This window comes from Pyxicephalus adspersus, chromosome 11, assembly GCF_032062135.1.
Source record: "Pyxicephalus adspersus chromosome 11, UCB_Pads_2.0, whole genome shotgun sequence".
Lineage (NCBI taxonomy): Eukaryota > Metazoa > Chordata > Amphibia > Anura > Pyxicephalidae > Pyxicephalus > Pyxicephalus adspersus.
In genome coordinates, this window is record NC_092868.1 from 1,483,451 (window position 1) to 1,503,491 (window position 20,041).

Below are 20,041 nucleotides of genomic sequence, written 5' to 3' on the forward strand. Positions count from 1 at the left end.
CAGAGCTCGGAATAATTACAGCTCCTCTCAGTCTTCCAGGCCCGGCTCTGGCCCAGTTCTTCCTGCAGATCTCTTCTCGCCGTTTTCTCCTGATGCAGTACCGGGATGGCACCCTGACACCACTGCGTGACTTCTCTCATGTGAGCACATTAGGACATTTTATTTCTTTCATTTTAAAATGAAGGGCAATACATTTTTATTTGTTAAATAGCCCTGATTACTGATTACAAAGTTATTGTAAAGCCGCCCTGAGCATTTTTCAATGCTTGGGATACTAAACCCCTGGTTATCTTCTACATGGTCATGTGACCTCCTTCCATCATTCAGTGCTCAGGCTGATCCCTGGGCCCAGGCAGTGCCATATGACAGATTGGCGATGTCTCTGCTTTAAGCTCCAACATCAGGTAGTTTGATGGCGGCTTTAAAACAGGTAGACGGCAAAAGGAACACTAAAGGGGTAAAAAATGAAACGATCTGAGGCGGCTTTCCACTAAGGTGACAGGTCTCTTAAAATTAGTGTTACAGACCCACAACTTTATTGTCACTCTATACATTTGTCTTTGTAATTTATGTTTCCTTAACATTGAAAACTGTCCCTTCTCCAGGTATCTCTGGCGACTTTTGCTTCCACGTCAGAAAAGGCCGTCGCAGCTGTGATGCAGTGCAAGACAGACACGGTCAGTGCATATTGTACTCATAGGGCCTGATTTATTAAAGCTCTCCAAGGCTGGAGAAGATACACTTTCATCAGTGAAACTGGGTAATCCAGCAAACCTGCAATGGATCTGGTCCAGGATTCAAAATATTTTCTAGCAAATAAAAAACATTCCCGGCTTGTTGGATCACCCAGGTTCACTGATGAAAGTATATACTCTCCTGCCCTGGAGAGCTTTAATAAATCAGGACCGATGTGTCGTTTGGGTTGTTTTTTTCACGTATGAAAGTTTTTTTGTTTTTTTTTAAGGGGGTAAAAAAAAAAAAAAAAAAAAAAAAAAAATCATCACAGTGAAAGTGATATGAAGCCCATAATGTTGGGTTGTTTTTTTCACGTATGAAAGTTTTTTTTTTTTTTTTTAAGGGGGAAAAAAAAAAAAAAAAAAAAAAAAGAGATTCATCACAGTGAAAGTGATATGAAGCCCATAATGCATTGGATCCCTCTAACATTTACCAATGAGGATATCCAATGTTCCTGTGGCCATTTTTATTTCTGTCCTATCTTAATGGGCTTTGGGTTTATGTGGAAGTGCATCCCATGGGATTTTAGGACCAATCAAAATAATTCATATTGAAAACTTTCACTCCTAGCCAGTTTATCCAAGTTTATAACTTTCACATTCACTTCATGTTTTGCTTCTAATACAGAAAACATCCCCAGACTCCGAGGCCACTGCTGGACTCACCTGCTCGGAGGTAGGTCTGAATATTTTTAGATGACACTGACACTATGGGCATAATTTATTGAAGATTTTCAAGACTGGAGAGGATACACTTTAATCAGTGAAGCTGAGTGATCCAGCAAAGCTGGAATGGATCTGGTCCAGGATTGAAAACATTTGCTAACAAATAGCAATTGACTTTTTCACTAACTATTGCAGGTTTGCTGGATCACCCAGCTTCACTGATGAAAATGTATCCTCTCCAGCCTTGGAGAGCTTTCATAAATCAGGCCCTATGTGCTTATGTAATGTACAGCGCTGCGTAATAAGTTGGCGCTAAATAAATACTGTTTAATAACAATAAAGATTAAAATATTTTATATATTTTAATGCAGGAAGCTGCATCCTGTCCTGGGCAGACATTTACAATCAGCCTGTACATGGCAGACAGTGGCCGCAGGCTTTTGGACACAACCATGACGTTCACGCTGGAACAAAGTTGTGTGAGACCGGATGCTGTAAGTGGAAATCTTGTTTCCTAATTGCATTTAATGTTTTGTTATAATCTATGCTGTTTAACCTGTGCTTCTGTTTTTAGTTCTATCTTCAGCTGTTCCTAAAGAAAGATGACTCAGTGGGCTATCGGGCACTTGTGCAGACTGAGGACAACCAGCTCACATTCCTGCAACAGCCAGGTATAACTAGGAACATTTATTATTTAACTATTGTATTGTTGTTTTAGCTTGTTGTGGCTTTATTCCTCCTTCCCCTATTCTTACCATCACATTTATCTTCCAGGAAAGGTCTTGTGGCTTAGAGAAGAGGCTCTGGCCGATGTGGTGACGATGGAAATGGTTGACCTCCCTCTCACAGGGGCTCAGGCTGAACTAGAGGGAGAGTTTGGCAAGAAAGCCGGTATGTGGGCATAGGATGAGTGGGAGGTGTCGCTGTCTTTGCTTGCTCGCTATCATGTTTTAATGCTTTTCTTTTGCTTTCTCTGCTGCCTGGATCCAGCTATACAAGGTAACACTGAGATGAGGCACAATTTTATATATTCATGAATTGATTTTTGGTTCACTTGCTGTTTTATTGTCATCATGTAGGTAAATGAGATAGAGAAGCCCCCTGGGAGCAGTCATTGGCAGAAATAAACCTATAATTAGAAGTTCTGATCCTTTACTATAAATGTGACGGAGGGTATCACCAAGACAAAAAGACACAGAAATGTAGCAATGTTCTAACCCTTCCCTAAAGTACTAATTAAATGTGAGAGAAATCCGGTCATGGAGGCTGGTGGTTAGAATAATTAGTCTTATGTGATCTTCCCGTCTTAGTGGGGGTTTCCTCCGGGCACTTGGGAATTCTTCCTGCGGGTAGCGGGAGGTCACAGGCACATCAAAGAAGTTATAACCCTTCAACTGCTCTGTACAAAACTGAGCTCGCTGAACCAAAAAGAGCACAGTGGCTCAGTGGTTAGCACTCCGGCCTTTGCAGCGCTGGGCCCCAGGTTAGAATCTCAGCCAGAACACTATCTGCATGGAGTTTGCAGTTTTTTCCTGTGTTTGTGTGGGTTTCCTCCAACATTCCAAAAACATGCAGTTAGGTTAATCTAATCGGCTTCCCCCCAAAATTGACCTTAGACTGTAAAAACGACATATGACTATGGTAGGGACATTAGATTGTGAGCTACTAGTGACATGACTATGTATCTTGTCCAGCTCTGCGTAATATGTTGCCACTATATAAATACTGTGTAATAATAATAATAGGAGGGGTCAGCTATGGTACTCTTGATAACTTTGTAATTTATAAATCTGAATATCACAGACTTTTGTCCTGTCCCTTTGGATTCACCTCTTTTCTTTTGTGTGTGTTCAGTTTTTATAGATCTTTGTGTCTTTTGAAAACTAACAAAACCTAAAGGTACCTTTCTCTTCCTCATACAGATGGGCTCCTGGGGATGGTGCTGAAGCGTCTGTCCTCACAGTTGATCTTGCTGCAGTCCTGGAGTGCCCACCTGTGGAAGATGTTCTGTGACGCCAGGAAGCCACGCAGCCAAATCCGCAGCGAGATCAACATTGACACGCTAGCCAGAGATGAATTCAACCTGCAGAAGATGATGGTCATGGTGACGGCTTCGGGCAAGGTGAGGGGGTTGGATTGGGGCAATGAGGCATTCTCTATGCACCTGGTTTTCATTATCAACAAGGTTTATATAGCACCAACATATTACTCAGCGCTGTACATTAAACAGGGTTTGAAAATGATAGACACAGACAGTGACACAGGAGGGGGAGAGGACCCTGACCAGAAGAGCTTACAATCTAGGAGGTGGGAGAAGTATCACACAATAGGAGAAGTATCACACAATAGAGTAGTGAGGGTTTAGGAGACAGAAGAAGATGGGTAGGTGAGGGTGAAGCGTTGGGTTTTGAGAGCATTATTAAATGAGCAGAAAGTAGAAGCAAGCCGAATAGGACGAGGAAGACCATTCCAGAGAGTCGGGGCAGCTCTAGAAAAGTCTTGGAGCGGTGCGTGTGATGAGGTTATGAGTGAGGAAGTCATTAGTAGGTCATTGAAGGAGCGAAGAGAGCGGATAGAAGTTATTTTATCCAGAATACGTGGGGAATAATTCAGTAACTATAATAAAAGCACAAGTTCACATTCCTCTTGTATTTAATACCATTTGCTAATCCTGGAGTTCAGCTTTAAACTATTCCACTCTGTGTGGACTGTATTGATCTAATAGACTGTTTATTCTTTGCAGCTCTTTGGCATTGAAAGCGGCTCAGGCAGCATCTTGTGGAAGTTTTACCTCCCTGGTGTTCAGCCGGGAGCCTCATTTAAGCTATTTGTCCAGAGGACAACGGCTCACTTCCCTTATCCCCCTCAGTGCACCCTGCTGGTGAAGGACAAGGTCTGTATTTTTTTTGTGGCTGTAGTGCTGTCTTTATATTTAATGTTTGAAGGCGGAGAAACATTCCTGTTTTTCATTCTAGGAGACGGGGATGACCTCTCTTTACGTCTTCAACCCAATATTCGGAAAACTGAGTCAGATGGCCCCGCCTCCCCTGCAGCGTCCTATTCTGCAGTCCCTGCTTCTCCCAGTTATGGACCACGACTACGCCAAAGTGCTTCTTTTATTGGATGACCAGCACAAGGTGGGTTGTCATTCATTTGGGAAACATGTTTGGATTTTAAATTGGATTGTATAGAATGATGTAACATGGACGTTTCTCGCTGTGTTAAGTTTCACTCTTTAAGTGAAAAGAATGACTTAATTATTATTATTACATAGTATTTATATAGCGCCAACATAATATATTACGCAGCGCTGTACAAAGTCCATAGTCATGTCACTAGCTGTCCATTAAGGAGCTCACAATATAATGTCCCTACTATAGTCATTTGTCATTAACACAGTCTAAGGTGATTTTTAGGGGGAAGCCAATTAACCTTACTGCATGTTTTTGGAATGTGGAAGAAAGCGGAGTACCCAGAGGAAACCCACACAAACACAGGGAGAACCTGCAAACTCCATGCAGATAATTTCCTGGCTAAGAATCAAACCTGGGATCCAGCGCTGCAAAGACCAGAGTGCTAATCTCTGAGCCACTTAAGTTTAGGATTTGCTTGTACCCGAGTCTATAATGCAGTCACATTGTCCATTTTAATTCTCTTATTCCCATCTCTTCAGGTTATTCCTTTCCCAGCCACAAAGTACGTTCTGCAGCAGTTACAGGAGCTGTCCCCCACCATCTTCTTTTTCCTGGTGGATGCTGAGAAAGGAAAGCTGACTGGACTTCGTCTGCACAAGGTACAGAGCTGCTTCCTTTCTGCTTTTTATCATCTTTCTTTATTATCTTTCATGATTGTAAAATGTGTCTTTGCAGGATCTGAATACAGAGGAGATGTGGGAGCTTGTGCTGCCTCCAGAGCTTCAGAGGGTCACCACTGTGAAGGGAAAACGTTCCAATGAGCATGTTCACTCGCAAGGGAGAGTCATGGGTGACCGCAGCGTCCTCTACAAGGTAAAACTGCAGAAAATGTGTTCGTGTGATACTCATGATGGGTTAACTTAAAGTGAAATAAACTCAAAATAAATTAAACACACCTTTAATCCTGCACATCCATCAGGAGGTTTCTTGCTTCGGGTCCCGCGTCATCCTGTTATCCTTCAGAGGAAGCGCTGACATCTTCTTCTCTCTTCTTCCAGGTTCTTCCTACGTCACCGATCTCGCACTGTGCATGCGTGAGATTGGGTGACATAGATGGGGAAAAGGATTGCCGATCTCAAGGCCCATGCTTCAATTTCTTCCATTTAAAAAAAAAAAAGTCACCTTCTGCGCATGCTCAAAATCAGGGCATGTTCAGAAGGAGCAACCAAGAGCCTCCTTGGATGTGTGACGTAGGTATCCCGCAAGACTTTGTGATCCCATTCTGCCACGGCAATCAAGACAGAAAGGGGAGGTGCTTCACCCTTTTTGCACTTAAAAAAAAAAAAAATACAATATTTACTTTAAATAAAAGGGTTGTCTACCCTTTTATGTAAAGTAAAAATTTTGAGTTTAGTTCGTCTTAAAGTTATAGATTAGTTCTGCACACTGGGAATTCTTTATATGCCCATAAAAACCTAATCTGTAAAACACCTTGTTCTATACGTTTGTAGTATGCCTTGTGTCACATGACTGGGTGGTTCTCTCATTTTTCATTTGATGGTATTTATATTTTATATTTCTAAATATCTTTAATATTTTTTTTCCCTATTAGTACCTGAACCCCAACTTGTTGACAATAGTAACAGAAAGTACAGACACTCACCCCGACCGCTGCTTCATAGGAATATATCTCATCGATGGAGTTACCGGGCGTATCATTCACTCGTCTGTGCAGAGGAAAGCCAAGGGCCCCGTCAATATCGTTCACTCTGAGAACTGGGTGGTGGTAAGTCCCAGACAAGGTGTAATCATCTATTTCTTGTTTCTTCCTCTCTGTTGGTTTTTCCCAACCTTTCGTCTCTCCCGCAGTATCAGTACTGGAACAGCAAGTCGCGTCGTAACGAGCTGACAGTCCTGGAACTTTATGAAGGAACTGAGCAATACAACAGCACCAGCTTCAGCTCTCTGGACCGGCCTTTCCTCCCTCATGTCCTGCAGCAATCATACATATTCCCCTCCGCCATACGAGCCATGGAGGCAACCATCACCGAACGGGGAATAACCAGTCGCCACGTCCTCAGTGAGTATAAATGCGGCCAGCAAACATATTGAAGGAATTAAAAAGTAATTCTTAATATAAAAAGAAACTCTCAGATCCCCCTATATGTCATATATAAAGGATTCCTTTTCACTTTCTGCCCTGAAGACACAACAGGAAGTAAGCGAATGTGCAATTTGAGGTTGTCACTGGGACAGGTATCTCCATTATAGGATTTAACCCTTTATTCCTGATCAGTGAGAACTGAAATGTTTATCATCAGCAAAAGCAATCACCAGGACAATTTTTTTTTTTGCCTTGCTCTGGACCAACTATGTCTTATCAGGTTTTATATCTGGGATATGTTTGTTTCCTTAGTGGTTGGACTTGATGGCCTTATGTCTTTTTTAACTTTACCTACTATGTAAATGGGGAGGGTTGGCTGTAATTCTATTTTAATATTATTATAATTATACAGTATTTACATAGCGCCAACATGTTACACAGCGCTGTACATTAAATAGGGGTTACAAATGACAGACAGCTACAGACAGTGACACAGGAGGAGGAGAGGACCCTGCCCCGAAGAGCTTACAATCTAGGAGGTGGGGGAAGTATCACACAATAGGGGGGGGATATGGAATGGTGGGTAAGTAGTGAGGGTTTAGGAGATAAAAGAAGACGGGTAGGTGAGGGTGAAGCATTTGGGTTTTGAGGGCTCTTTTAAATGAGCAGAAAGTAGGAGCAAAACGAATAGGATGAGGAGACCATTTCAAAGAGTTGGGGCAGCTCCAAAAAAGTATTGGAGCCGTGCGTGTGATGGGGTTATGAGTGAGGAAGTCATTAGTAGGTCATTGGGGCTGTGTATGGGAGAGATAAGAGGGTGTACAAGGAGTTTGAGGTCTCTAGGTACAGGTTGGGGGGTACTTTGGAGATTTTGCACAGGTATAAAGTGACATTTTTCTCCACAGTTGGTCTCCCATCTGGAGCGATCTTTTCCCTTCCCAAGGCTATCCTGGACCCCCGCCGGCCTGAAATCCCAACAGAATACACAAGGTAAGCCCTGTGATTGGTTTATTAGAATTGTGTACTTTGGAGAAACTGGCTCTTACTTTCCTTTTGTATCTGGCAGGGAGGAGAATTTGATCCCCTACACCCCTGACATTCAGATTCATGCCGAACGATTCATCAATTACAACCAGACCGTGTCCAGGATGAAAGGAATTTACACTGCCCCTTCAGGCCTGGAGTCCACATGCCTGGTGAGCATATCGGCCATTGTCCTTCCCCTGGTTCTCTCCATTCACCCAATCTCACTTTTCATTCCTGTCCCTTCCACACTCCATTCACCCAATCTGACTCCTCCTTCATATTTCTGTGTCTGACTCTCTCCCCCTTTCCCCGGCAGGTCGTGGCCTACGGATTGGACATTTACCAGACTCGCGTTTACCCTTCCAAGCAGTTCGACGTTCTGAAGGACGACTACGACTACATCCTCATCAGTGGGGTTCTCATCGGCCTGGTTTTTGCCACTATGATCACCAAAAGACTGGCACAGGTCAAACTTCTTAACCGGGCCTGGCGATGAGACTGCAGAAGTGATCATCAGAACCTAAAGGATAATTCCGCCCCATACAGATATTTTAGCTTTGTGTCTTATAATATGCTAACATACTACATCTGCCTGGCAGAAGCCCTTGGTCCGCACTGCTCATAGCATCAAAACCCCAAAATTATACCTTGTAATTGGTTACTGACACTGTCACATGATTAGATTACCACTGCCCCCCCACAGCTAAAATATTTGTTTTGGGTAGAGATCTCCTTTAGCCCCCCCTGCATACTCTCCAATCTTAGGGGAAGATAAGCTTCATTGCTAGGAACATAATTACTTGAATGACAGCCTGCGGAGGTGTCATGGTCGTCTCTACTGTGGTCCAGACTGCACTGGTTTTAGTAATCGTTACTGGTTGTGTGAATGATTGTGGTGAATGGTTAGTGTGTGTGGTGAATGAGCAGTAGAAGCCTTGGGTGTTGTACTCATGGGGGCAGCTTGTTATAGTGCAGTGTGCAGGCCAATAAAGTCAACCTTCAAATCTGCCCTCCAGCCTTCCCCCTCATTAATTCTGCCCTCCAGCCTTCCCCTTCATTAATTCTGCCCTCCAGCCTTCCCCTTCATTAATTCTGCTCTCCAGCCTTCCCCTTCATTAATTCTCCCCTCCAGCCTTCCTCTTCATTTATTCTCCCCTCTAGCCTTCCCTACAGTCTTGCACACCCAGCTCCTCTCCTGCCTGACATTGGTTACCTCTGCACACTGTGAGCTTCTCATTAGAAGCTGCAGCAGATCAGAGCCCGCCTTTTTTCCAAGCTAGAGGACATCCTACATCATCTAGCCCCTCCCCTCTCCAGACTGCCTGTCCTTGGCACTGCCCCTTTCATTAAATGGATTTTTATTGCTCCAATCATAGAGGTTCAGCTTCCTGTGTGGGTGTTACATAGAATGGTACGCATGCAAATAATGCCAGACTAGGACCACCCACTCTCTCTTGCTCCACCTTTTTGATATTTGCATAACTCCTCCCATGTGCCAGCCCACTGGTTGCATCAGAGGTAGGCGTGTTAGGAGTACTATGCCCAGATGCTGTGATTTTTTTTTTTAGGAAGTCATCTAGTGCCCCCTGCTGGCTGCTCCCATGAGCTCTCCTGCCTGCATTTTATGGTGATAAAATGGTAATAAAATGTAATAAAAACAGAAAAAATGTCAGAATTGTGTTTATCGGGGAAGGGAAAATAGAATGAACTCCTGCTGCTCCTTACAGGCTGAACCCTGTGTGTACGGGGTCTTATGCTGAGGTTCTTGGTTTTCCTTTCCACCGTGTGATGGGGCCCTCACATTGCAACTTCCCTTTAATCCAGAGCCATCAGAACAAAGTGAATGCTGATTGGCCAGCCTGCTTTGCTACCCCTATTTCATAATGCTTGGGAGCTGTCCGGGACAACACAAACTCCATGCTGATCCTTCCCAGGTGGGGATCGAACCCCCCTCGCTGATCCTCCATGGTCCAATCAGATCCCTCCATATGTGAATGTGACGTACCATAACGATATTCTGGATTTCAGTTCATTTTCCCCCCTAATTTATGTTTTTTGTTTTAAATAAAATTTCTGTTTTTTTGTTTTAAATAAAATTTCTATTTAGTGATTGTCACCTGGATGTGGATCATGTGACCTCTAATTGTCCTGATTTGTGGTATCAAAAAGATTTTAAAACCACCAAATAAAGAAAAAAACACAAAATAATGAAAATGTCATTGTAGTTTGTGTGTTATGTGCGGAGTATTGTAGTGTCAGTGTCACAGATATCACAGGACTGCACCAGCGCAGCCATCTTTGTTCTGGCATCATCCAGGGTTTCTATATATTGGGCAGAGATGATCCTGTAAGCCCTGGCGGGTCTGTCTAGTTTTGTGTTCACAAATATCTGACACAGATCAGCCTCTGCTGCATCCTCTCACCTTCTGCAATGTTACAATCTGATCACTAGGGGGAGGAGACTGAGGCAATGCTGCCTGCAGCAGACTGATGATATCATCTCAGCCTAGGCAGAGTCACTGACTGGGAATAAAGGATTGGAGCTGGTCTGAAATATGATACTGTCAGAGTATATTGTATCCTGAATATATAACAGCAGTGAATAGAGGAATATAATGATGGGGGGTAGGAAATGGCGATATTAGGCTTGGCCTGTCTATAGGGAGGACAGGACTGACATCGGCTGCCGGTGATTGGCTGGAAGTGATTGGCAGTGAAGGGGTTAAAGTATCCAGCAAGGGGTTACATTGTATCAATTGCTGGTCCAGGGGGCGGGGTCAATATGCGTGAGTAATACGTGGGCGGGGCTGCGCGGCGAGACCCGGGATAAGTCCCGCCCATCTGTATTGTAGACGTCACTTCCGGGTCCTGTCCTGTACGGTGATTGCAGGAACATGGCTTCCAGCGGCGGTGGCGGAACCGGTCCCGGCTGGGATGTTGCGGTTAGGCCGCTCCTGTCAGCCTCATATTCCGCCTTCGACATGAAAGAGCTGCCGCAGCTACTGACCTCCGTCATAGAGAGGTGAGGGGGTGGGGAGAGCTGAGTCATCGCCGCCATGACAGGTCCTCTTCTTGGCCTGACTGCTGACATGTCCCCTCCCCCCTCTGTAAAGCTATGAAAAGTCCCCTCCCCCCTCTGCACAACATGACTATGGAGTTTGTACAGCGCTGCGTAATATGTCAGCACTATATAAATAGTGTGTAATAATCATTTGCACTAAAGTTGATTTAATTATGTAAATGAACATGGGGGATGGTTGACTGGTGTAGACGATGTGATGATCTTCTGTCCTAGTCACATGACTCTTGTTCTAGTTTTAAAGCCTGACTCCATTATAAATGTTGTGTGTGGGTCACGTGTTTCTGGAATCTCTGCATGCTTTATGTATTATGTCGTCCAGATCTGTGCAGTTAATCATTGTAAAACAATTTCCTGTCAGTCAGACTGGTCATTGTTGTTCTCAGTCTTTGTGCCAGGCCACTGGTCTTGTCTCCGCCCCCTCATGTCACTTTCCACAGGCAGCCTGTAGTAGGTGTGGCTTCTAGGCCCCTCCCACAGCTTATCCCCTGTACAGATCATGGACAGTGCAGCCATCATCACTGCTACTTGTTCCAAGATATTATCTGGGTTTGAAACAGCATTGTACAGATACAAAGAGGATTTATATCCTTTATGGGAATAGAAAATTCAGTTTAAATGAATTGTTCAGCTTTACATAGAGTTAAGGATTTGACCCCAATGTTTATTTATTGTTTTTCTTTTCTAGTGAATCAGAAATTCTGCATCATGACAAACAGTACGAGCCTTTCTACTCCTCGTTTGTTGCCTTGTCTACTCACTACATCACAACCGTGTGCAACCAAAGTAAGTGACGGTTCTGTACTGCAGATGTGGCCTCATGTCACTGGACTCACATCCGTCATAGCAGCCTAGTGGAAATGCTGGGAGTAGTAGTTCTAGAAGAGGTCCTAAGCCATTGAATGCTTCGTATAACTTGTCTGGTCTGGCTCACACTATTGAGTTGCAGCAGGTCACCTGCGTGGGTGCTATGCAGTGGCAGATTGTGCATGGTGGTGAGCTGCCGGAAGCGGCGCATGCACCTTTTTTGGTGAATTCTGGTGCAAATTATTGGGCTGTTTTGATGCAGCTTATGTTAACATGCATCAGTGTGAGTGGGCCTTTCCTAATGTTTAGATGTAAAAGTCCACTGCACTGTATGAGACGCATACAGAATGCAGTGATATCAGAAATAGCAACTTCAGTTCAGGAGAGATGCTGATAGGACTGAATTGGAGGCTGGGGGGAAACTTTTTCTTGTTTTCAGTTCCTAGAAATCAGCTGCAATCAGTGGCTGCTGCCTGCAAAGTCCTTCTTGAATTTTGCCTTCTGCGTCTAGAGAGCCCAGATGAGGCATGCGCAGTGTCACAGGTGAGTGGTTCCTTTAAATTTTCTGGTGGTACCGGGTTTCCTGATTGTGTCTGTAGGAGATTTTTATCCTAATATTGATTTAGCAATGCTTGGCTGATAGTCATAAAGCTGCCATGATGACTTGGACTAAAGTGTGTTTATCGGGAGGGGGTCAGATCTTCCAGGACCCCTCATGCCTTGGTCTAGATCTCTTCTTCAACCTGGCCTGGTCAGGGAAGGTGAACATTCAAAAGCCCAACTAAGTTTAATCCAGATCATATTCTTTATATAGTGTGATTGAGCCAGATCCTCACTGTAATTTATTTTCCTTTTCCAGAAACATCTGATTCTCCTTATAAAAGGTCTGTGCACTGGCACGAGCCGTCTGGACCGGACTGAGATCATTACCTTTACTGCAATGATGAAATCTTCCAAACTGCCACAGACTGTACAGACTCTTTCTGATGGTGAGATGGTTGGGAGGAGGAGGGGTATCCAGCTGTTCTTAGGATACTGGGCTGAAATATGGGTTTGGCGTGCATGTTATGGTTGGATGGAAGCATAAATATCATTTTCCTTCTTTTACTTACATCTTTCTCTCCCCCTTTCTCAGTGGAGGATCAGAAGGAGAGCACTGTTCAGCTAAGTCCTGAGCTGCGGCAGAAGGAAGTGAAAATGAACTTTTTAAATCAGCTGACGTCGGTGTTTAACCCCCGGAGCTCCACATCATCTGCCGCACCGGCACACACACAGGTTAGCCTTGCACCATCATCTCATTTAAGTAAGGCTGCGTACACACTTTAGTCGTTGGAACGGATCTTTCACTCATCACTGTAGAACCCCCAAGAAATATCAGAATGTGAAAACATTTCAACATCAAGGTAACATTTTAGCTTTGGGTTGTGTGACATCTAAATCACATCTAATATCTCTTGGGGGTTCTACAGTGATGGGACGTCTAAAAATTTGAATTTTTGCCCACTACAAAGGCAGATTTTATCTTTATTGGTGCAGGGGGCTGTTTGATAATTTTATCTTACAGTAACTGAAAATATCACTGTGTGCATCTCACTAAAATCTGACGGGTAGATGCTGAATCCTTCACGATCTATTCCAAAGACAAAAGACTAAAGGTGCATGAATGAGTATTGTACATACAGCATTGTTTTGCTCTGTGGGGAGGGGAAGAATGAGTGAGTGGCACCCCACCATGCTCTCCTTCACTTCCATTACTCATCTGAGATGATAATTAGACGAGAATCATCTGACGTGTGTACGTAGCCATATTTATAACTGGACCTAAATGTTACATATGTCTTTATCAAAGTGGCTTCCTCAGAGCAAGGTAACATTTTAGCTTTAGGTTGTGGGACATGTAAATCACATTTTTATAATATTTCTTGGAGGTTCTACAGTGAGTCTAAAATTTGAATTTTTACCTACTGGAAAGACAGATTTTCTTTATTGGTTTAAGAGGCTGTTGGATAACTTAGCTTAGATACTGAAAATATCATTGTGTGAATCTCGGAAGAATCTGACAGGTGAGTGATGAACAGGCGGGCAAGAGCAGTTTTTACGGAAGGGACATCACCTTTCTGCAATAACGTCTTTCCTGAATCTCAAAATGTCAAAGTTTGACTTTAGTGTAAAGTGTAACAGGTTGATGACACCAACTCGATATACAATGGGAAAAAAATTATTACCAGAGTAAAGGATTACAGAACACTTTCCTCTTCTTTTCTGCAAAATATAGGCAGGCTGCAAGGCACATGTACTCCCTTTACCTGAATATGCAGCACATTAGGGTTGACATACACATCAATACCATATAGATAAATGAATACTGGGAATGTCTTTTAGGTGGAGAGCGAAGGAGACGACTCAACCTGTGATCAAGCCTCTGCTGCTAAAACAAAGAGCATCTTCATGGCCCAGAACGTGGCCAGTCTGCAGGAGCTGGGTAAGATTTTAATGTCACAACAGTTTCTTTAGATTAAAGATTTGCTAAAGTGACTCATTGGTGGCATGGGGGATGTCTAGTTTTATCGATAATTTCATGCCTTGTTTGTCTGTTGTGGTGGATCTTTTGATAGATGGTATTGTAAAGCACACTCTGTTTGACTTAATTTTGCTTGGGGAAATCTAATAGGGTGTAGTAGAATGAACATGGAGCCCAGAGAATTAGACTACTATTGTTATAATACAGTATTTATATAGCACCAACATATTACGCAGCTCTGTACAAAGTCCATAGTCAGATCACTAACTGTCGCTCAAAGGAGCTCACAATCTAATGTCCCTACCATAGTCATGTGTCATTAATACAGTCTAAGGTCAATTTTGGGGGAAGTCAATAACCTAACTGCATGTTTTTGGAATGTGGGCTGGACTACCCAGAGGAAACGCACACACAAACATGGGGAGAACCTGCAAACTCCATGCAGATAGTGTCCTGGCCAAGATTCCAACTTAGAACCCAGCGCTGCAAAGGCCAAAGTGCTAACCACTGACCCAACCCCATCACAGCCTATAATATTTGGGGAATGTTTCCTTCAGGAAATCTTGGACGTCATACTTCCAATGGAAAGGACCATCCTACTGAAAGATAATGGTTTATCTATGGTACAGCAGAGACCTCTATACTATGGTAGGGTTTTCAGCAAATGGTTCAACGATCAGAATTTTAACGTGCTGTACACGAACTCGAACACAAATCCTACTTGATTATTTGGTGAACTAATAATGGCAGGTTAATGTGTGAATATCCTGTACTGCTTTTGTATGATTGAGGTTCTTTATCCATCCCTTTAACCTCATCATAATGCCATACTTATTGTAGCTGATCATTTTCTGTTTCAGGTGGGTCAGAGAAGTTGCTGAGAGTCTGTTTGAACCTCCCATATTTCCTGAGATACATTAACCGTTTCCAAGATGCTGTTTCAGCCAATTCTTTCTTCATAATGCCAGCGACAGTAGGAGATGCCACAGCTGTCCGCAATGGGTAAGAATGCAATGCTGCGTCTAATGTGTCATTTAGCAGATTTATGTGAATATCAAAGGATTGCTTGTGGATCCAATTTATAAATTGGTGAATAAAACTTCAGTGGACACTGTTTATACATATAGGAATAGGGCAATTACCTTCCTCAGTTAATATATACAAACCGTATATCACAAAAACCAATAAACCTTAACTGTTTGGTCAAAGCAAAGAGGGGTGATAAGGGTTGCCAACAAAAGAGATGGAGATTGCAAATGTCAACAAAAAAACTTTATTTCTTACTCCAGTTCTAGATGGTAAAACAATATCCCTTGAGGAAGTATTTCTGCGATCGTGTTGTAACAAAGAATTCAATATGACTTCTTGTTTCCTTTTACCATCATTTTGTAATTTTAAATGTACTGAATGGATATCGAGATAACTGAGTTGATATCTAGAATCGGGGTCCTAATAAACTTGTTTCATTTCTAATTTTTTGAATCTTGCAACCTCAAACGCGCCTGTTTGCTTTTACCAAACCGTATCCAGGCTTGTTGGTTTTTCTGTAGACATTGGCCATTCTGCAGATGAAATGCTGTTTCAAGTCAAAATTTAGATTTTAATAATCACTTTTTAATGTAGGAAGCTTAAAAATTCAAAATTTTTACCTCATCTGCAGACACTGTCTTTTGATCTTTATTGATCACTTTTTAATGTAGGAATCCTTTATAGGTCAAGAGACGGTGTGAAGAAATGTCTTGCTGTTCTTTAAGATTTTCTTGATATTTAGCTTTTGTATGCTCGATAGCTTTAGTACTTCATCACAAGTCAAATTTATCCAACATGTGCTGACAGAAGTCGTTTCTAAATTCTTTTTGCAGCTTTCATTCCCTGGTGATTGATGTGACGATGGCACTGGATACTCTGTCCCTTCCCGTCATGGAACCCTTGACCCCACCTCGGCTCAAGGATGTCACCCTGCTGGCCCTAAGCTGCTTGTATGCAGGTAAAGAGAAAAAAATGGCTTTAACAGATTAGCTTGAAAGATTTAATTAACAATTGTTGAAAGTGTAAACTTCTCGAGGATAACTGTCCCTACATGCAAGGACGCAAATGTTTGCTCCCTAAAGGTTCACCAAAACATAAGTTAAACCCCTAACTAGGATGTCTGGATACTGAGATCTGGTCAATTTGTCCTTGCATCCCTCCAATTTAGGATGTCAGTGGTAATCATTACACATCACAACTGTCTGGAGCTAAACTACACCTTGTTTGTGGATAATGCTTAATGCCAGGTGAGGGCTGGGCTTAATCTCAACTTGCAGAGAAGTGGGATCCCTGGGTACAGCCTGGGTCAGTAGCACTGTACATGTATACAAGGTTCAGATTTAAATGGTTACTGGGGGCATCATATAATGCTGTACACAACACCGTTCACCTAGGCACTTATATTTATTTCAATTGTTTTTATTGAAGTTTATATTTTGAGAACATTCGAATAACAAAAGCAGAAAAATATCTATACATATAAATAAAAAAAATATCAATTTCACATCAAAAAAGAAACCTCTAACAACAAAATATGAGTTGGGGGGGACGGCCAGGGCCAGTAAGATGGGATGGGGAGGTAAGATCAGGAAGGATTGGGGGTGGGGGGGTTAAGATGAAATACTTGGAACCTAGCTTTAGTTACATTTTAAACATAACTTTCAGATAAATTAGACCATGTTGACCATGGTAACGGTCTGTTGGAGTAGAGTATTAGATGTGGATTCTCTTCATGTTTTACCATATTGTTTTAAATAGTGTACCTTTTGATTAGTGGTGCAGACGGTGAGACCCGTTACCTACAGTTACGTTTTGTGTAAATTGCCACCTGATGGTATGAGAATAGAACCAAAAAAGGGGTAACACAAGTAGCCCTGGAGTTCAGGGTGGGGCACTTAGTCACTTTTTTAAGCCCTGATCGCTATGTTTCTGGAAAGTAATTTTCTTTTCTTGTTCCTCTTAAGAAAAGAAAAACACCAAGTCTGCAGTATAAAGAGTTTCTAACATTTAGATTTATATCTTTGGTCTTTATCAATAAAGTGTGGACAGTTGAATCCATCTGACCTCTCCCCATTGTCAGTCTGTCTTTTTTGTACCCACTGACCATATACTTACTACCCCATAATCTTTACTGTCCGTTGTATGCAGGTGTAAGTGTAGCCACGTGTATGGCAATCCTCCACGTTGGCACTACGCCACAGGTTCGCTCCGGATCCATAAGTGGCAAAGAGGAGGACTATGAGACGGATGCAGCCACCATTGTACAGAAATGTGTAAGTGGTTGAGATTTGTTCTGTGTAGCCTTTTGCTGTTTTATGATACCCGTATTAATCATGTTGCCTTTCCTACAGTTGGAGATCTATGAAATGATCGGCCAAGCAATCAATAACTCCAGAAGAGCCGGAGGAGAGGTAAGCAAAACATTTGCTTGATTTGTAAAGCCACAGCTTTGAAATCTTTGATAATGGAATGTTCTATCTGTGCTCATTACAAATTAAGTGTATAACTTGAAATGAGGAGCTTGTAAATCTTCGTTTCTATGTGCCAAGTGTTAGATTATCACATTTGGCTTATGTAGTTATGGAGATTTCCTGCATTCATTCACTGAAAGTTAAATTCTGAATCCATATTTATTTATTTTTTTTTTGTTTTATTTCAGCATTATCAGAACTTTCAGCTGTTGGGAGCCTGGTGTCTGGTTAACAGCTTGTACCTGATCCTTAATCTCAGTCCCACAGCCCTAGCCGACAAAGGGAAGGAGAAAGACCCCTTGGCTGCACTCAGGGTTCGGGACATTACTCGAGCCAAAGAAGGGGTTGGCTCCCCAAAACTGGGTCCTGGCAAAGGGTAGGTGGTGAACTTGGAGCTAATGACTTTATTTTGTACTCCAGTATATTGTCAAGGGGTTTTCTAGATACACCTCAAGTTTTTGTCAGTGCTTGCTGTCTAAACAAATTTACATCTTCTAAAGACACTTTTTATTATGCCATTTTTTTTCATATCTTGTAACAACTCAATTTGTTTAATTAGCATTTAAGTGATTAGTAAATATAAATATGTAGTAGTGCATTTAAAATTTTCATATTTAACCTATACAGTGTTACTAGCTTGCTAGAAATACATACTGCAGTAATGCTGGGCTTTCATATGGGACAGCTCAGTATTCACTGTACACAGTGAAACACTAAGGCTCGTCTTGTAATTGTTTTATTTAACCAGAAATGTAAATTTCTATAATGGCACTGAGATTTTATTTTTTCTTCACCACAGACACCAAGGATTTGGGGTTTTGTCAGTAGTACTAGCAAACCATGCCATCAAGCTACTTACCTCACTCTTTCAAGACCTGCAGGTTGAGACATTACACAAGGTGGGTGATAAACTCTTGTAAATGCAGACATGGGAGTTACACTATATCGGTGGTATTCACCTGCTTTTTCTCATTTGTTGCAGCAGGCCTCAGATACAGATGGACCCCTTGCAGAGCTCAGCATTGCAGCACAAAGCACACCCATCCAGAGAATACAGCGACTTATAGACTCTATCCCACTGACTAATCTTCTGTTCACAATACTGTCCACATCTTATCGGAAGGTGAGACCCCTCAATTTGCGGAAATGTTAAATAACACTCATATCTTTAGCATGTTGGGGACAGGGAGGAACCAGGCAGGTGGGGCGGGTCAGAGATTGGGTGAAACCGGGCAGATGGGTAACACTGTTCTCTATTATGTAGGCCTGTGTCTTACAACGGCAGAGGAAAGGTTCCATGAGTAGCGATGCCAGTGCCTCCACTGACTCCAACACTTATTATGAAGATGACTTCAGTAGTACAGAGGAAGACAGCAGTCAAGGTAACCAAAAACTGAGATTATCGCAGCTGTTCTGATGGTTTAAGAAGATTTTCTGGGTTTCTTAAGAGTAAAACCCAAGTAAGAAGGCTTTTTAATATTCTGATATTTTGTTATATGATTGCAGATGATGACAGTGAGCCAATCCTTGGACAGTGGTTCGAAGAGACCATCTCACCAAGCAAAGAGAAGGTTCCACCACCGCCTCCACTACCTCTACCTCTTGAGAGCTCCCCCAGAGCAAAGAGCCCAAACAAACAAAACTCTGCAGGAAACGGCAACATCATGGCAAGCCGCAAGGACCCAGAGCTGGTATGGACAGTCCCACAATGACTGCTTGTTGTGTTAACATTTTCTTTAACAGTAAAAGTAATCAATCTCTGGGCGATACTGAACATTTTGTATATAAAACTGTTTTCTAACATAATTCCTCTCTCTCTTTCAGTTTCTCAATCTTGCTTCAAATACTTTGAATTTTATCACCACCTGCATGCTGAATTCCCGCAGCAATTTTATCCGAAACTACCTAAGCGTGTCATTAACTGAGCAGCACATGTCCACCCTGGCCTGTATCATAAAAGACGTAGACAAGGACGGTCTGAAAGGTCGGTTTATACAGAGTAAAGCTGTGCTGCAATGTTTCCAATGTTCCCTTTTACTCAGACGTGTCTATTTGCTGTCTTAGGCTCATCCGATGAGGATTTTGCTGTGGCCCTGTATCAGTTTAACCATTGTCTTGTGACCTCTGACCTTCAGTCCCCAACATTACAGGTAATGTCATTTTATTTGTGTTTTCCTAATAATCATTTACAAAGCTGTCCATCATGCTTAACCAAAAGACAAATATAAATAAATTAAATACACCGCTGATCCAGTAAGAAAAATGTCCAAAGACAATAGGATACTCTCCTGATCAATCTACTATGTTAACATATTGTTGGCTATTTATATTTATATTTCTGTGTCCTTAGCCTTTTGTGTTTTTTACAATCCGTCATGTTACTCATGTTGAAGATTGTTTCTAAATTTGTACAGCTTTCTTTAAAAAAAAAAAGTGTACCGTATTTTTCGGACCATAAGACGCACTTTTT

At 42.3% G+C, this 20,041-nt stretch overlaps 2 protein-coding genes across 11 annotated transcripts in view; both read left to right on the plus strand.

Annotated features, from left to right (window-relative positions):
• Positions 1-9,881, plus strand: part of EMC1 (ER membrane protein complex subunit 1) — a 14,331-nt gene extending 4,450 nt beyond the window's left edge. The window contains exons 8-23 of the mRNA XM_072426111.1: positions 6-140; positions 606-677; positions 1,363-1,410; positions 1,772-1,894; positions 1,975-2,071; positions 2,175-2,291; positions 3,323-3,522; positions 4,144-4,293; positions 4,376-4,537; positions 5,074-5,193; positions 5,270-5,407; positions 6,147-6,320; positions 6,404-6,614; positions 7,544-7,628; positions 7,705-7,834; positions 7,981-9,881. Coding sequence (XP_072282212.1) covers positions 6-140; positions 606-677; positions 1,363-1,410; positions 1,772-1,894; positions 1,975-2,071; positions 2,175-2,291; positions 3,323-3,522; positions 4,144-4,293; positions 4,376-4,537; positions 5,074-5,193; positions 5,270-5,407; positions 6,147-6,320; positions 6,404-6,614; positions 7,544-7,628; positions 7,705-7,834; positions 7,981-8,160 — 2,142 coding nt within the window. The 3' untranslated portion in view covers positions 8,161-9,881. The remainder of the gene's footprint in view (positions 1-5; positions 141-605; positions 678-1,362; positions 1,411-1,771; positions 1,895-1,974; positions 2,072-2,174; positions 2,292-3,322; positions 3,523-4,143; positions 4,294-4,375; positions 4,538-5,073; positions 5,194-5,269; positions 5,408-6,146; positions 6,321-6,403; positions 6,615-7,543; positions 7,629-7,704; positions 7,835-7,980) is intronic.
• A 657-nt stretch (positions 9,882-10,538) lies between these two features.
• The window catches only part of UBR4 (ubiquitin protein ligase E3 component n-recognin 4), a 50,725-nt gene continuing 41,222 nt past the window's right edge, over positions 10,539-20,041 (plus strand). For 8 of the 10 annotated variants that reach the window (XM_072426559.1, XM_072426563.1, XM_072426561.1 and 5 more), the window contains exons 1-17: positions 10,539-10,686; positions 11,432-11,529; positions 11,990-12,093; positions 12,410-12,539; positions 12,686-12,825; positions 13,933-14,032; positions 14,932-15,073; positions 15,934-16,058; positions 17,249-17,373; positions 17,452-17,511; positions 17,760-17,947; positions 18,371-18,470; positions 18,554-18,694; positions 18,836-18,953; positions 19,078-19,262; positions 19,396-19,555; positions 19,636-19,721. In XM_072426559.1, coding sequence (XP_072282660.1) covers positions 10,559-10,686; positions 11,432-11,529; positions 11,990-12,093; positions 12,410-12,539; positions 12,686-12,825; positions 13,933-14,032; positions 14,932-15,073; positions 15,934-16,058; positions 17,249-17,373; positions 17,452-17,511; positions 17,760-17,947; positions 18,371-18,470; positions 18,554-18,694; positions 18,836-18,953; positions 19,078-19,262; positions 19,396-19,555; positions 19,636-19,721 — 2,130 coding nt within the window. In that variant the 5' untranslated portion in view covers positions 10,539-10,558. The remainder of the gene's footprint in view (positions 10,687-11,431; positions 11,530-11,989; positions 12,094-12,409; positions 12,540-12,685; positions 12,826-13,932; positions 14,033-14,931; positions 15,074-15,933; positions 16,059-17,248; positions 17,374-17,451; positions 17,512-17,759; positions 17,948-18,370; positions 18,471-18,553; positions 18,695-18,835; positions 18,954-19,077; positions 19,263-19,395; positions 19,556-19,635; positions 19,722-20,041) is intronic. The other 2 variants (XM_072426560.1, XM_072426568.1) reach the window with 1 other exon arrangement.